This window comes from Cutaneotrichosporon oleaginosum (genome assembly GCF_008065305.1).
Source record: "Cutaneotrichosporon oleaginosum strain ATCC 20508 chromosome Unknown ATCC20508_contig01, whole genome shotgun sequence".
In the NCBI taxonomy this organism is placed as follows: Eukaryota; Fungi; Basidiomycota; class Tremellomycetes; order Trichosporonales; family Trichosporonaceae; genus Cutaneotrichosporon; species Cutaneotrichosporon oleaginosum.
Genome location: NW_027072170.1, coordinates 2,950,648 through 2,963,680, shown reverse-complemented (window position 1 = coordinate 2,963,680; position 13,033 = coordinate 2,950,648). Strand labels below are relative to the sequence as shown.

Sequence of the window (13,033 nt, the reverse complement as noted above, 5' to 3'; positions counted from 1 at the left end):
ACAAAGAACCAGCACCGACCCCCCCATCTAACGCAGAAGACGACTTCCCCTGGCTTCGCGCCGGCGCATTGTCGCCGCGCGAGCGCGCAGTAGCCGCCCAAAGCGCGAGCAACGACGCCCTCCGCCTCCTCGGCGAGGCGGCACAAGCGGGCTTCAAGTACACCCAGGCGCCGAGCTCGAGCGCGGCCGGTGGATGGACACGCGCCCGCGCCGAAGCTACGCTTCTTTCGGGGCAGAACGGCCTCGCCGTCCTCCGCGAGCTGTACAGCGGCCCTGGGTCGACCGTGTCGCGCCGTGCTACAGTCGAGAAAGGGGCGATGGCGCTCGTCACGCGCTGCATCGCCCTCGAGATGGTGAGTTCCCCCCTCCGTCGCGCTGACAGCAGCACATCCCCGCACTGGGTCTTCTCGTCGATGTGCGACCACACATCCTCGCTCTGTACGAGCACGGCGACGACAAGCCGCGCGCCGCGACGCCGCCGCTCACGGAGGCGTGGGCGCCGCTCCTCGACCTGCCCCCTCCCACCTGCGAAGTCGACGACGCCCTCCTTCCCATCCTCGCATCCTTAACGCTTGCGGCGTGGTGCTGTCTTCTTCCGCTCGGCCTCAATCCCGAGGTAAGCCGCCCTTCGAACTCGCTAATCCAGACCCTCCCCTCCCCCTCCCCCTCCCCCTCCCCCCTGCACCCCTTCACCCTCGCCCCGACCCTCCCTCTCGCAGCGGTAGGCCAGCTCGCAGTCTACCTCTACCGCGCGGCCCGCGACGACGGATACACGCCCGGCACGGCGGCGTGGCTGCAGCTCCGCCGGCTGGGAGCGTTCGCCGGCGCCCTCTCCGCCTCGGGGACCGGCGACGCGCGCAACTCGCCCGAGCGCGTATGGAGCGCTGTGCGGCGCACGGCCGCGCTCCACCTCGAGAAAGGGGGGGACGGCGCGCCCCGAGACGTGGCAGAGTACATCACCTGCACCGTCGACGTCGTCGAGGCCATTTGCGCGGCGCGAGGCGAGGCCCACGAGGCCTGGTTCTGCGGGCACTGGGAGTACGTGCTCGACCTGTGGATGGACCTTGGACGCACTGTGAGTTCTGCCCAGACACGCCTGACCGCAGCTCGGCGATTCCGCCGTCATTGAGCGCGCATTGAGCGCCGCCACCGCTACAGTGTGCCTCGCGTCGAGTTCGGGGTCGAGCTCGCCGGCCCCAACGTCCGCACCGACGTCAGCTGTCTCGACGCCGCGGCGGAGCACGGTTCCCCAGGTCCCTAACGCCGGATCCGAAGCCACGAAGCTGTTCGCGCGCCTGACCAAGCTTGTGGTGGACATGTCGGCGCCGGGCGTGTCTGTTGAGACACGGGACGCCTCCCTCGCTAGCGTAGAGTTTGACGCCATCCTCGGTGTTCTGTGCAGCCTGAAGCCGTCGGCGAGAACACAAGAGACAACCACTTCGCTGCTACGGGCCGTTGAGAGGCTCCGTCGCCTCGTCAAATCGCTGAACGAATTACCCCAGACCACATCCACAACCTGGCTTCAAAGCTACGTAAATTTCGCCGTGCGCCTCCTGCAGCAGACCCAATCCAGCGACATGGCGCGCGAATGCATGCCCGGCCTTGTTGAAACCGCGACAATCCTGATGCGGCTCAACACGACCGAGTCGTCCGCCATCTCGCCGGAGCAGCTAGACGCCATCTTCGCCGCCCTCGAGGCTCACAGCGCCGAACTCGACCCAGCCGTCCAAGCGCAGTACGCCAGCTGCCTGATTCACGGCGCGTACAGCATCGCGCTCTCCTTCTCCAAGACTGCCGTGGCGCTCGCCATCGCGTTCGCCCGCCGCGCGTGCGAGTGGTCCCGGGCCGTACTAGCTCGGCTTGGAGACGACGACGTCGCGCGCAAGTTTATCGCCAACCCGCTGTCTAAGCGGTACGAGCTGCTCGGCTTCTGCCTCCAGCAGGGCGCGGACAAGTCCGCCGCCCTGCACGCGTTTGTCCACGGCTGCCTGTGTCTCGATGCGGGCGTGGTCCGGCAGATTTCCGCCGGCGCCGCGAGCAAGCCGCTGCGCCATGTCTTCGCTGAACTCTCCGAGTTCGCAACGGCGGTGAAGCGCACAACCTCGCTGCTGGCGCACGAAACAGCCCTCGGGCCCGACCTCCCCACCCTCCTCGCCGCCGCGCTCAACGACAAACAGTGGTCGCCGGCCGCCACGGGAGCAGTGCTCGAGCAGATTGCCGACGCACTCGAGTCGAGCCAGTTCCTGCCTCACGTGCAGGACGCGATGTGCGCGCTGCTCCGCATGGCTCTCGACCTGTACGAGGCCGACACGTATCCCGTCCGCAGGCTGCGCGTCATTGCCCGCTTGGTGTCCGTCATCGTCTCGACGGGCGCGGGAGGCGAGCAGTACGAGTCGCTCAGGACTGAGGCCGACGCGCTAGTCAAGGCCAGGGACCTGGCGAGGGACGCGGGTCTCGTCCAGTTCCGCCAAGAGTACTACGCCACGATCGTGGTCCACGCCGCCCTCCAGACGTACCACCAGCCCGAGATGTCTCCAGGCCTCGCCCAGCTCGGCCGCGCTGCCCTGGACGCGAGTCGGGCAGTAATATTTCCTCCGGCACCGACTGCGAAGCGCGTCCCCGCCCGAATGGCACCTGCACCAAAGCCCAAAACAGCCGGCCGATCGGCTTCCCGCAAAGTGACACCCACGACAAAGGCCGCCGCCACCGACACCGTCGCGGAGCTTGACGATGCGGAGCGCCTCAGCGCGCTCCTCAACGCCCTCGCTGCGCTCTTCGGTCTTCTCGGATACATCGTGCCCAAGATCGAAGCCCTCAACCTCCTGCGCGCAATGCAGCGCACACACCTCCCCGACGCATACATCGCCACCTCGGCGCAAGTCGCGGCCGAGTACGGCCGGCTCGGCAAAGTCTCGCGCGCGGCACAAGTGTTCGCCAAGGCGCAGAAGCAGGCGGACGGCGCCGCGCCCGCCGCCCGCGCCGAGCTGCATCTGCGGCACGCCCGCTTCCTCGCGGCGGGCGGGCACGCGCAGCACGCGCGCGCCGAGTTGGCCGCAGCCGCGCGCGTCGCGGAACACATCGCGCCGCCCGCGCGCGCCGGCACGTTCGCACAGCGCTGGATCCAGATCTGCGCCGCGACCGAGCGCATGGCGCTTGCGTACGCCGCTGCCGCGGCCATCTCGATGGCCGAGGAGGATGCGACTTCCGCCGTCGCGCATCTCGCCGTCGCGTACCGCCTGTGGAGCCGCGCCGCGGCTGGTATTGCGCACATTGCTGCTGAGGCGCAGGAGCCGGCTGGAGCGCCTGCAATTGTGCCTGCGGAGGACGGGGCGGCCGAGGGGAAGGACAAGGAGAAGGACAAGAAACAGGCCTTCTGCTTCGTGGGCAAGCGGCTCGGCGGGTTGCAGTGGTACTTTGCAGAGGTAAGCGCTGGAGACTTACGCGGCTGACGGCAGGCACTGTTCGAGGCTACGTTCGACATCGCGCTGGCCCTCGCGCAGCAGGGATCCGTCAAGGAGTGCGAGTACTACCTCAACCAGGCGCGCGGCATGGTGTCGTCGGTGCGCTCTTCGACACTTGATGCCCGCACCGCCTCGCACACTGCCGAGTTCGAGACGCGCCGCCTCAACTTCGAGAAGACGGCGGAGCAGATCGACCACGCGGTTTCGGTGCTTACCGTCGATGGGCCTGAGGCAGTCGAGATCCAGCGGATCAAGGGCGAGCTGTTCTCGCGCCAAGCCGAGGGCTTGGCCGCCGACGAGCTGTTCGCCGGAGCGGTCGAGCATCTCGTGGGCCTCGACAAAGAGTTCATGTCTGCCGAGACCAAGATGCCGTCCGCACGCAAAGACAGCATCATGCCAGCGGCCAGCTTGCGCGAGCCCCTCTTGCCGCTTTCCCTTGGCCACATGCTGCGCCAGCGCGCGTGGCTCATGCGCGAAGGCGGTAATCTGGACGCGTACGACGCGATCGTCGAGCAGCTGAACTGCGTGCCCCGCTCGTTGAGCGACACGCCCGACCAGCTGCTTCTGGAAGCGCGCGTGGCCATGCACGACGCATTCAAGTACTTCAAGACGGACTTGTTCATGAGCTCGCTCACCGAGTCGACGATCGCGCTTACGATGGGCTCGCCGGGAAAGCGGGGCAAAGACCGGCTCTCGACGCGCCACGACGCGGTGCAGCAGCTTGAACGGGCGTCGGCTGCGTTCCGGAACACGCTCGCGACCATCGCGGCGCGCGGCCGCGTAGAGGACGTGCGCCAGACATGCGTGTCGCTCGCTCTGCTCGGCGCGTTCCAGACGTCATTGGGACACGGCTCGCCCGCCACTACCGCCTCGGCGGCGAGCACACTCGCATCCGTGTCGTCGATCACGCTTCACCGCCAGCTACTCGCTGCCATCGACAGCAAGTACCCCGACGCCGAGGCGGACGACATGGACTGGCCTGTGCTCGACGCGGCCGTCCCCGAACCAGCGGACGCGCTGCAGGCGTACTGGGCCGACGTGCGGGCGCGACATGCCGATGTCAGCCTCGTTGGCGACTACGACCTCAGCGCCCTGCCGACCAACTGGGCCGTCGTGAGCATCACCGTGACGGACGACCGTAATACAATGCTCGTCACGCGCCACCAGAACGGACACGAGGCGATTGTATTCTGCATTCCGCTCGACCGGCAGGGGCGGCGCGACGGGGACGACGAGAGCGAGCTGTTCAGCTTTGATGCCGGCATCGCTGAGATGCGCGCGATAATGGCCGCTGCCGACGCAAACCTCAAGAGCGGCAAGGGGTGCGAGTCGAAGGACGACCGCAAGGCCTGGTGGCGCGAGCGGCACGAGCTGGACACACGCCTCAGCGAGCTGCTAGCAACGATCGAGTTCTGCTGGCTCGGCGCATTCAAGACGGTGCTGAACCCGCGCCTCGAATTTGACGCGGACGCGCTCGCGACGTTCAGGGCTCGCCTGGATCGTATTTTCCACGCAGCGATAACGGCGGGCGGGTCGGACGCGCGCAAGGCCGCCCGTGTGCGCCTTAACGACACGCTGCTCGCGTGCTTCGCCACGCTCTCGTCCAAGTGCCGCGACGAAGAGGTCGAGGACCTCGTCTACTTCGTGCTGGACCTGTACCAGTTCCACGGGATTGCCGTGGCGCTCGCCGAGCTCGACTTTGACCAGATCGGCGTGGACGTCAAGGCCGCGCTGGCGGACCTCGAGCTCGCGACGGGCATGCTCGAGCGCGGCGCGAGCGACGAGCACCTCCTCCTCGCGCTCGACAAGAACGTGCAAAGCATCCCATGGGAAAGCATCCCGATCCTCCGCGGCCGCGCCGTCAGCCGCATCGCTTCGCTCCCCCTCCTCCTCGACCAGGTTGCGCTGGGCGCGACGCTCGGCGCCGACGCGGCGCACCGCACCCTCGACGCCCGCAACACGCACTACATCGTCAACCCAGGCGGCGACTTGCCCGGCACGCAAGAGCGGTTCGGGGCGCGCCTGCGCGCCCTCGAAGCCGACGGGTGGGCCGGCATCGCGGGCCGCCCGCCCACCGAGGCCGAGATGGTGGACGCCCTCACCCACTCCGAGCTCGTCATGTATCTCGGCCACGGCGGCGGCGAGGCCTACCTCCGCAGCCACAAGGTGCGCGCGCTGCGCCGCTGCGCTGCCACTATGCTTTGGGGCTGCAGCTCGGGCATGCTGCGCGAACACGGCGACCTCGACCCCACGGGCACGCCGCACGACTACCTCCTCGCCGGGGCGCCGTGCCTCGTCGCCAACCTCTGGGACGTGACAGACAAGGACATCGACCGCGTCACGGTGCACGTCATGGACACGCTGGGGCTGCAGGCCGGCAAGATTGGCAAGGGCGCTGCGTGCAGCATCGTCCAGGCCGTCAGCCAGGGGCGCAGCGCGGCCCGCCTGCCCTACCTCACTGGTGCGGCCGTCGTCGTCTACGGCGTCCCCGTGTATTTGGCATAGGCGTTGTAACTGTATACTAGTGCATGCATTGAAGATCAAGTGTGGAGCAGGGCTGGGCAGTCACAATCACAATCACAGCTATGCGCTAGCCACGCGCGATGCATCCTCCCTGTACAGCTCTACTTGTCCACCTCCATCGCGTCGTCCTTGACCTCGTACCCCTCCTCGTCTTTGTCGTCCTCGGCGTCCTCGGCATCGCTCGCCGAGAACACCTCCTGTCCCAGACGCGAGGAGCGCGCACTGCGCGCGCCCACTGCCCTCCGGAGTGGCGACGCCGTGGGCGCCCCGCGCTGCTTAGCCGGCTTGCTCGGCGTCTCGGGCAGCGCCTGAGACTGCGACTGTGATAAGGACAGCGACTGCGACTGCTGCGGCGTCGGCACGTCGTGTGCATATCCTTCCTCTCCCGCCATGCGCGACAGCGGCGCGCGGTTCATATGGTTGCACCGCGGGCAAATCCATTCTGGAGTCAGCTTGGCACCGGCAAAACCACAGCCACCGCAACTCACGCATGCGCTCCCACTCGTGCTTGGACCCGATAAGCCCGTTGTGCCGGAAGCACTTTTCGCACACGAGCGCGTACTTGCTCTGCGTGGCCTGAGCCGGGTCGTCGCCCAGGATCGTGTCCGCCAGCCGGTCATACCACTTCTTCTCGGGCGTCGGTAGCACCGGTGTGATGGCCTGCATCTGCATGTGGAGGATAGCGGCCTGCTCGGGCGTGAGCCCAGGCGGAATCGGCAGCGGGGTCTGCGGGCGCGCTGTGGTCAGCGCGGGGTCCTTCTTCCGGCCTCGCGTCAGCTTACTTGCAAGGTGGCCGGGCGCATGCGGCGTCCCCTGCGCCGGAGAGACAGGTGCGCCCTGCCCCGGCGTGTGCTTCTGCGGTGTCTGCTGAGGAGACTGCGACGTTGCCGGCGACCCCTTGCGCTGCGGTGTTTGGGGACTACGCTGGGGGGTGCGTTGTGGTGTGCCCATGGGCGAGTCCTCGTATTGTTCAATAAGCTTGCGGGTTGTGTCAAAGTTGGTGGCCTTCTTGATCTCCTCGACCTGTTTCCTCTGCTTGTTGAGCAGGAGCCGGAGATGAGTCTCTGGGCGTCAGCTCGAACGAGATCACGCAGCCTACCTTCCGACGTGCGCTTGCGCACAAAGATCCACGAAATGGTACGGTTGAGCAGCCAGATCCTGCCAGAGTCAGTCACGCCTTAGACCACCCCTCCAGCTTTCTCGTAACTTACACAAACGGCGCGCCTCCCACGGCGGCCCCGCCAACGACCTTGGCCTCAGTCCCATCCGCATCCCATCCGACCAAGCCCCATGGCAGTTTCCCCAAGTACCACAGGCCGAGGATGACAGCCCACAGGCCGATGCCGTACGCATTAACGACAAGAGTAAAACGACGCTGCCGCAGGCGAATCTCAGAGAGGTTCTGCTTGGCCTCGTTGATCTCAGTTGCCAGTTGGGCGAGGACGGTTTCGTAGTCGGTCGACTTGGACTGGCGTCAACAGAGCTCCCGAGCAACGGCGCTTGCTGCAGAGGCGCGCCTACGAACTCCGTACAACCACGAGAAGATGCCCATGACGCCCTGAGCGGGTGAGAATAAGATGATAGCGAAAGAGTGTTAAGTGGATGAATGGAGCGGAGATCGCAGATCATGTTGGGGGTTCGTCATCGTTGTTGACACGTGACACGTTTGGCTCCGCTCTTGCGCGGCCAGACATGCCATAAATACTCGACCTTCCTCGTCTTCATGTTGACTTCGTACTTCATTCTATCCACCTCCTCTCCAGACTCTCAAGATTCCAAAATGGGGGACGCTGGCACCATCCGTGACACTTTCGTGACCATCCGCGATTGTTTTGACGTCCTTAGCAAATGCAGTCCCAACCCTGCCATCCTCGACATGCCGGTGCCGCCTGCTGACACCCCCGCCTGGGGTCGCGCCCTCTTTGGCGCCGTCTTCACCATCAACGACACCTGTCAAAGCCTCAAGACAGATGTTGCGGCCCTTAAGGCAGACGTTGCAGCTCTCAAGACAGACATTGCAGGCTTGAAGGCTCAAGTCGCTCGGGTTGAGCTGCAGACCGCGCAGCAACGTATCGACACCTCCTACGAGTGAGTATCTGAGATAGACTTTGCAGCTGACTCTCAGGCGCGAGCTGATAACTGCGCGCATTTACAATGCGTCGGGTAGAGTCAGTGATTCTCCTCTGGCTCCTCTCCCAACTCCTCCTCCGCGTCTGAACATCGACGAGCCGCTCCCGGCGATCCTTCCTGTTCCCGGTCCGCCCCCTGAGATTTTCCCTCGCACTCGCGGTGAGCTTTACGCACTTCCGAGTGAGTCTTCCTCCGCGCCTCCGCACCTCTGGCTGCATCACTGACGGCAGACCTTACGGTGACCCGCCTCCTGGCCGCGTACGGGCTCGACGAGGGTGGCAACACGCAGGTCAAGCGCAAGCGCCTGGCCCGTTTTATTGGCTGCTACTAGCTCCATTCGCGCGCCCTGCTGTTCATTGTAAATTTCTTTGTAGCTTTGTAGAGGTTGTAGCGACCCAGATCCTGTTTATCCTCAAGATGTAAACAATGAGCCGCGTGACCATTTGATCCCGTCAGGCACACATGACATATCGGCAAGGAGGAACGCACTCGCCGTCCTGCAGCCTTAGGTTTCACAAGATTTCTGACCTCGACTCGTCCTCGCGATCCTCACACCACCTCTCAACATGGCGGTTCGTAGCGCCTTCCGCCTTCGGCGCGGCGCACCCATGTCCACCCAAGCGGTGCTTCGGCTCGCTGCGGCGCGCGCGCGCAAGTCACCCGAGCAGATAGACTATGAGGCCGCACTGGAGGTCCAATCCGAGCGGCAAGAATTGCCCCTCAAGCATGTTCGCAACTCACAACTGCCGAGTTTGTCCATGTACATGGACAGTGTTAAACCAGCTGAGGCCGCAGTAAAGTCTCTGGCCCCTGCTGAGCCTGCGCCTGCCGCTGCCGAGGCTCACGTGCAGGACCTGGGCGTCCCCGAAGCCGGGCCATCCTCGGCCTCCTCCCCTCCAAAGCCCTCCCTTCCGGTATCCCCCGCGTCTCGCGCAAAGCCTAGCCGGAAGGGCAAAGAACGTGCGCCGCAGCTTCTTGATGAGTACGAAGAAACACCGCCCAAACGTCACACGTCTACGGCCCCATCACAATCCGCGCCCAAAGGCTCGCCCGTCGTGTCCGCTCGCACACTGGCCCACGCCGCCGCAAGTCGCAAGCTCCCTTCCCTCACCGACCAGCCGCCTGCAGCAGCCGCTTCCATCTCGAGCAAGCCTGACTCCGGGCCGCGACGTAACCCCGTCGGCGTGCAGCTCCTCTCCTCCCACATGCACCAGCAGGTGTTCCCCGGTGCTCCACTGCCGCGCCCTCCAGACGCGCTGCTGGATATATCAAAGTGGCACCTTGGGCAGCATGGGCTGAGCGGCGACGGAGCTGCTGTCTTACCGGAGATTTCTCTCGACCTCCCGCCACTGGAGGGGAGTAATGTACGCGAGCACTTTCATGCGCTGGGCGCATATGCCGCCGAGCCATACCTCTCCCACGCGAAGGATTTTGTCGCGGCCGACCTTCCCCCTATGCCACAACGGTGGGAGACCAGCCGACCCGGGTGGACACGGTATGGCCGTGACGGGAGTGTCACCCCTGTCGACAATCTCGACGGCGAGACGGCAGTGTCGTTTGACGTCGAGACGCTGTACAAACTTTCGCCGTACCCTGTGATGGCGACCGCCGCCTCTCCAAACGCATGGTACTCGTGGCTCTCTCCCAGCGTTTTCGACACCCCGCCCGCGGAGGAACCGCCAGAACGAGAACCGTGGGACAAGAGTACGCCGGACTGCTACCCGCACACGCTCATCCCACTGTTCAAAGACAACGGGCCGGCGATCGTCGTTGGCCACAACGTCGGCTACGATCGCGCGCGCGTCGCGGATGAATACGCCCTCGAGCGGACGCCGACACGCTGGCTCGACACGCTATCGCTGCACGTTGCGACGCGCGGGATCACTAGCGTCCAGCGCCCGGCGTGGATGAAGCATCGCAAGGTCAAGAGAGAGAACGAGTCGCACCGCACCGAAGCGCTCGACCTTCTCAGAGAGCAAGCGGAGCAGACGGGAGACAGTTGGCTCACCGACGGCCTGAACGAGGTGAGCGCGATCGATGACACTCCGGGTTCCAACTGGGAGGACACCACCAGCCTAAACTCGCTGGCGGAGGTTGCGGCGCTTCACTGTGGCGTGAGGGTCGATAAATCGACGCGCGACCGTTTTGGCGACGAGGAGATCCGCCATGCGTCCCAGCTGCGTCCTGAACTGGACGAGCTGCTGGATTACTGCGCAACCGACGTCAAGGTCACTCATGACGTGTATAAAGCTGTGCTGCCGCTTTTCCTCACATCATGTCCGCATCCGGCAACATTTGCGGGCGTGCTGGCAATGGGCAACTCATTCCTCCCCGTCGACCGGAGTTGGGAGGAGTACCTCCGCAAGGCCGAAACGCTGTATCAGGAGCTCAAGGAGGATGTGCGCCTGGCGCTCCGCACCCTGGCCGACAGGTTGCGCGCGGCAGGACCAAATCCAGACGACCCATGGACATCACAGCTAGACTGGTCGCCCAAGACGGCGCGATGGGGCGACGGTGCGCCTCCGAAAGCCGAAAAAGAGGCTCTCGGGACTGAAGTGCCGGCTTGGTACTGTCCCCTGGCGGCTGACCCCAACGTACTCCTCGACAACAAGCACAGGCGACAGCTTCTTCCACTGCTATTGCGGGTCAAGTACCGCGGCTACCCCGTCTTCTACCTCGCAGAGCATTATTGGTGCTTCAAGGCGCCGATCGAGGACATCCCGGATCTCATGCCGCTGCATGGCGCTCCAGTCGAGCTATCAGCGAAGGATGACAGATTGGCGGATCATCTGGACGCGTCTGTCTTCTTCCGCGTCGTGGGCCCTGACGCAAACCGCCGAGCGCAGCTTCTCGGCAAGACCAGTGCCAAAGATGTCAGGGATGGCATCCTGACGAGCGAGGACCCCGACCTCTTGTCAGCCGCTATGGATGGCAACCTAGGTGACAAGTTAGACTCTTTGTTACAGAGCGCTCGGGAAATGCTCGCGGCGGGCCCGGTTGACGACTGGAGCACGCAGCTCGACTGGACGCCTACCGTTCCGGGTGCGGCGGAGAAAAAGAAGAAGGACAAGGTAGCGTTGGGCACCTGGCCTAAGTGGTACTGGGATCTGACGGTACCCGCCACAAACAAGAAAGTGCCGGCTGGCCAGCTCGACCTGACGATGCGCAAGACCATTGCTCCCTTGTTGCTCCGGATGCAGTGGCAGGGTTATCCGCTCGCGTACAGCAAGGAGCACAAGTGGGTCTACCGCGTGCCCCTGGAAGACGTGAGCGACGAGCCCGAGTCGACGCTGTACGCCGAGAAGAAGGTAGTGCTGAGCGACGCGGCGGACGAGCGGCTCGCCGACGACGCCTATGCCTACTTCCGCATTCCCCACAAAGATGGCGAGGGCAGCAACGTCGGGAATCCGTTAAGCAAGGCATTCCTGCGGGCTGTCGAGAATGGCGATCTGTCGTCCGCGCTGGCCACGGATGAGGACACGCAATTAGCCAATGTGGCCTCACGCGCGGTCAACATGAACGCGCTGTGCTCTTACTGGATCTCCTCCCGTGAGCGCATCATGAACCAATTTGTCGTATTCGACGGCGAGCGCGGCATGATCCTGCCCAAGGTGATCACGATGGGAACGGTTACGCGGCGCGCGGTCGAGGCGACGTGGCTGACGGCTTCAAACGCAAAGAAGAACCGCGTCGGCTCCGAGCTCAAGAGCATGGTGCGCGCGCCGCCAGGGTACGCGATCGTGGGAGCGGACGTCGATTCAGAGGAGCTGTGGATCTCAAGCGTGATGGGAGACAGCCAATTTGGAGTGCATGGCGCGACGGCGATCGGGTGGATGACGCTCGAAGGCACCAAGAGCGCGGGCACAGACTTGCACAGCAAGACGGCCAAGATTCTCAAGATCAGCCGCGACGCAGCCAAGGTGTTCAACTACTCGCGCATTTACGGCGCGGGCAAGCCGCATGCGATCCAGCTCCTGTTGCAGGGCGACGGCAAGCTTACGCGCGATGCAGCGGATCAGCTCGCGACAGACCTGTACAAGCAGACCAAGGGGCGCAAGACGTTTGGGCCCAAGGACGCCAACGGATCGAGCTATCTGTGGCACGGCGGCTCCGAGTCGTACCTTTTCAACACGCTCGAATCCATTGCGCTCATGGACCGGCCGACGACGCCGGCGCTCGGGTGCGGCGTGACGCGCGCGCTGCGCAAGAGCTTCCTCGCCGTGGGCAACTCGTACCTCCCCAGCCGCATCAACTGGGTCGTGCAATCGTCGGGCGTCGACTACCTGCACCTGCTGATCACGGCCATGGAATACCTCATCGCAAAGTACGGCATCGCGGCGCGCTACCTGCTCTCGGTGCACGACGAGGTGCGCTACCTCGCGCGCGAAGAAGACAAGCTGCGCACCGCCCTCGCCCTGCAGATTGCGAATGTGTGGACGCGCGCCCTCTTCTGCTACAACCTCGGGTTTGACGACATGCCGCAGGGGATAGCCTTCTTCTCCGCCGTCGACGTCGACCACGTGCTCCGCAAGGAGACGGATATGGCGTGCACGACGCCGAGCAATCCCAACGCCGTGCCGCCCGGCGAGAGCCTCGACATTGCTACACTGCTCAAGCGCTGCCCGGACCTCGGGGAGGCGCGGCTGGGGCCGCTGCCGCGTGTCGCGGGTGCGGGCGGCGCGGCGCCCGTCTCCATCTTCGGCGACCGGAATAGCGCCGCGCACCAGCGGTACGTCACGGCGCAGGCTGATGCGCGCGTCGGCCCCGCCAAAGCGTGGCTGGTCGAGCAGCGCAAAGCCGCGGCGAAGGAGCCCAAGTGGCGGGCCAAGCTGTAGAGGTAGCGTCTGCATCGCTCTATTTGTCTACGAGATCGTCCCACGGAGTCCAAAACCATAGCCCACGAGATTACAGAGTCCAAA

General features: G+C 64.8%; 4 protein-coding genes across 4 annotated transcripts; 3 read left to right on the top strand and 1 right to left on the bottom strand.

The window, feature by feature from the left end:
• Positions 1-3,182: 3,182 nt before the first annotated feature.
• Positions 3,183-5,966, top strand: COLE_01203 (uncharacterized protein; the record flags this gene model as incomplete). The annotated part of the gene is made up of 2 exons (XM_018421361.2): positions 3,183-3,422; positions 3,456-5,966. 2 exons carry the CDS (start codon positions 3,183-3,185, stop codon positions 5,964-5,966), a joined length of 2,751 nt encoding a protein of 916 aa, XP_018279065.1.
• A 119-nt stretch (positions 5,967-6,085) lies between these two features.
• COLE_01202 (uncharacterized protein) lies at positions 6,086-7,536 on the bottom strand (the record flags this gene model as incomplete). The annotated part of the gene is made up of 5 exons (XM_018421362.2): positions 6,086-6,426; positions 6,473-7,048; positions 7,084-7,142; positions 7,196-7,452; positions 7,510-7,536. 5 exons carry the CDS (start codon positions 7,534-7,536, stop codon positions 6,086-6,088), a joined length of 1,260 nt encoding a protein of 419 aa, XP_018279066.1.
• Positions 7,537-7,764: 228 nt separating this feature from the next.
• Positions 7,765-8,445, top strand: COLE_01201 (uncharacterized protein; the record flags this gene model as incomplete). The annotated part of the gene is made up of 3 exons (XM_018426656.2): positions 7,765-8,072; positions 8,110-8,294; positions 8,345-8,445. The coding sequence occupies 3 exons, from the start codon at positions 7,765-7,767 to the stop codon at positions 8,443-8,445; spliced, it is 594 nt and encodes a 197-aa protein (XP_018279067.1).
• A 235-nt stretch (positions 8,446-8,680) lies between these two features.
• On the top strand, positions 8,681-12,949 carry COLE_01200 (uncharacterized protein; the record flags this gene model as incomplete). The annotated part of the gene is made up of 1 exon (XM_018423134.2): positions 8,681-12,949. The coding sequence occupies one exon, from the start codon at positions 8,681-8,683 to the stop codon at positions 12,947-12,949; it is 4,269 nt and encodes a 1,422-aa protein (XP_018279068.1).
• Between the last annotated feature and the right edge of the window lie 84 nt (positions 12,950-13,033).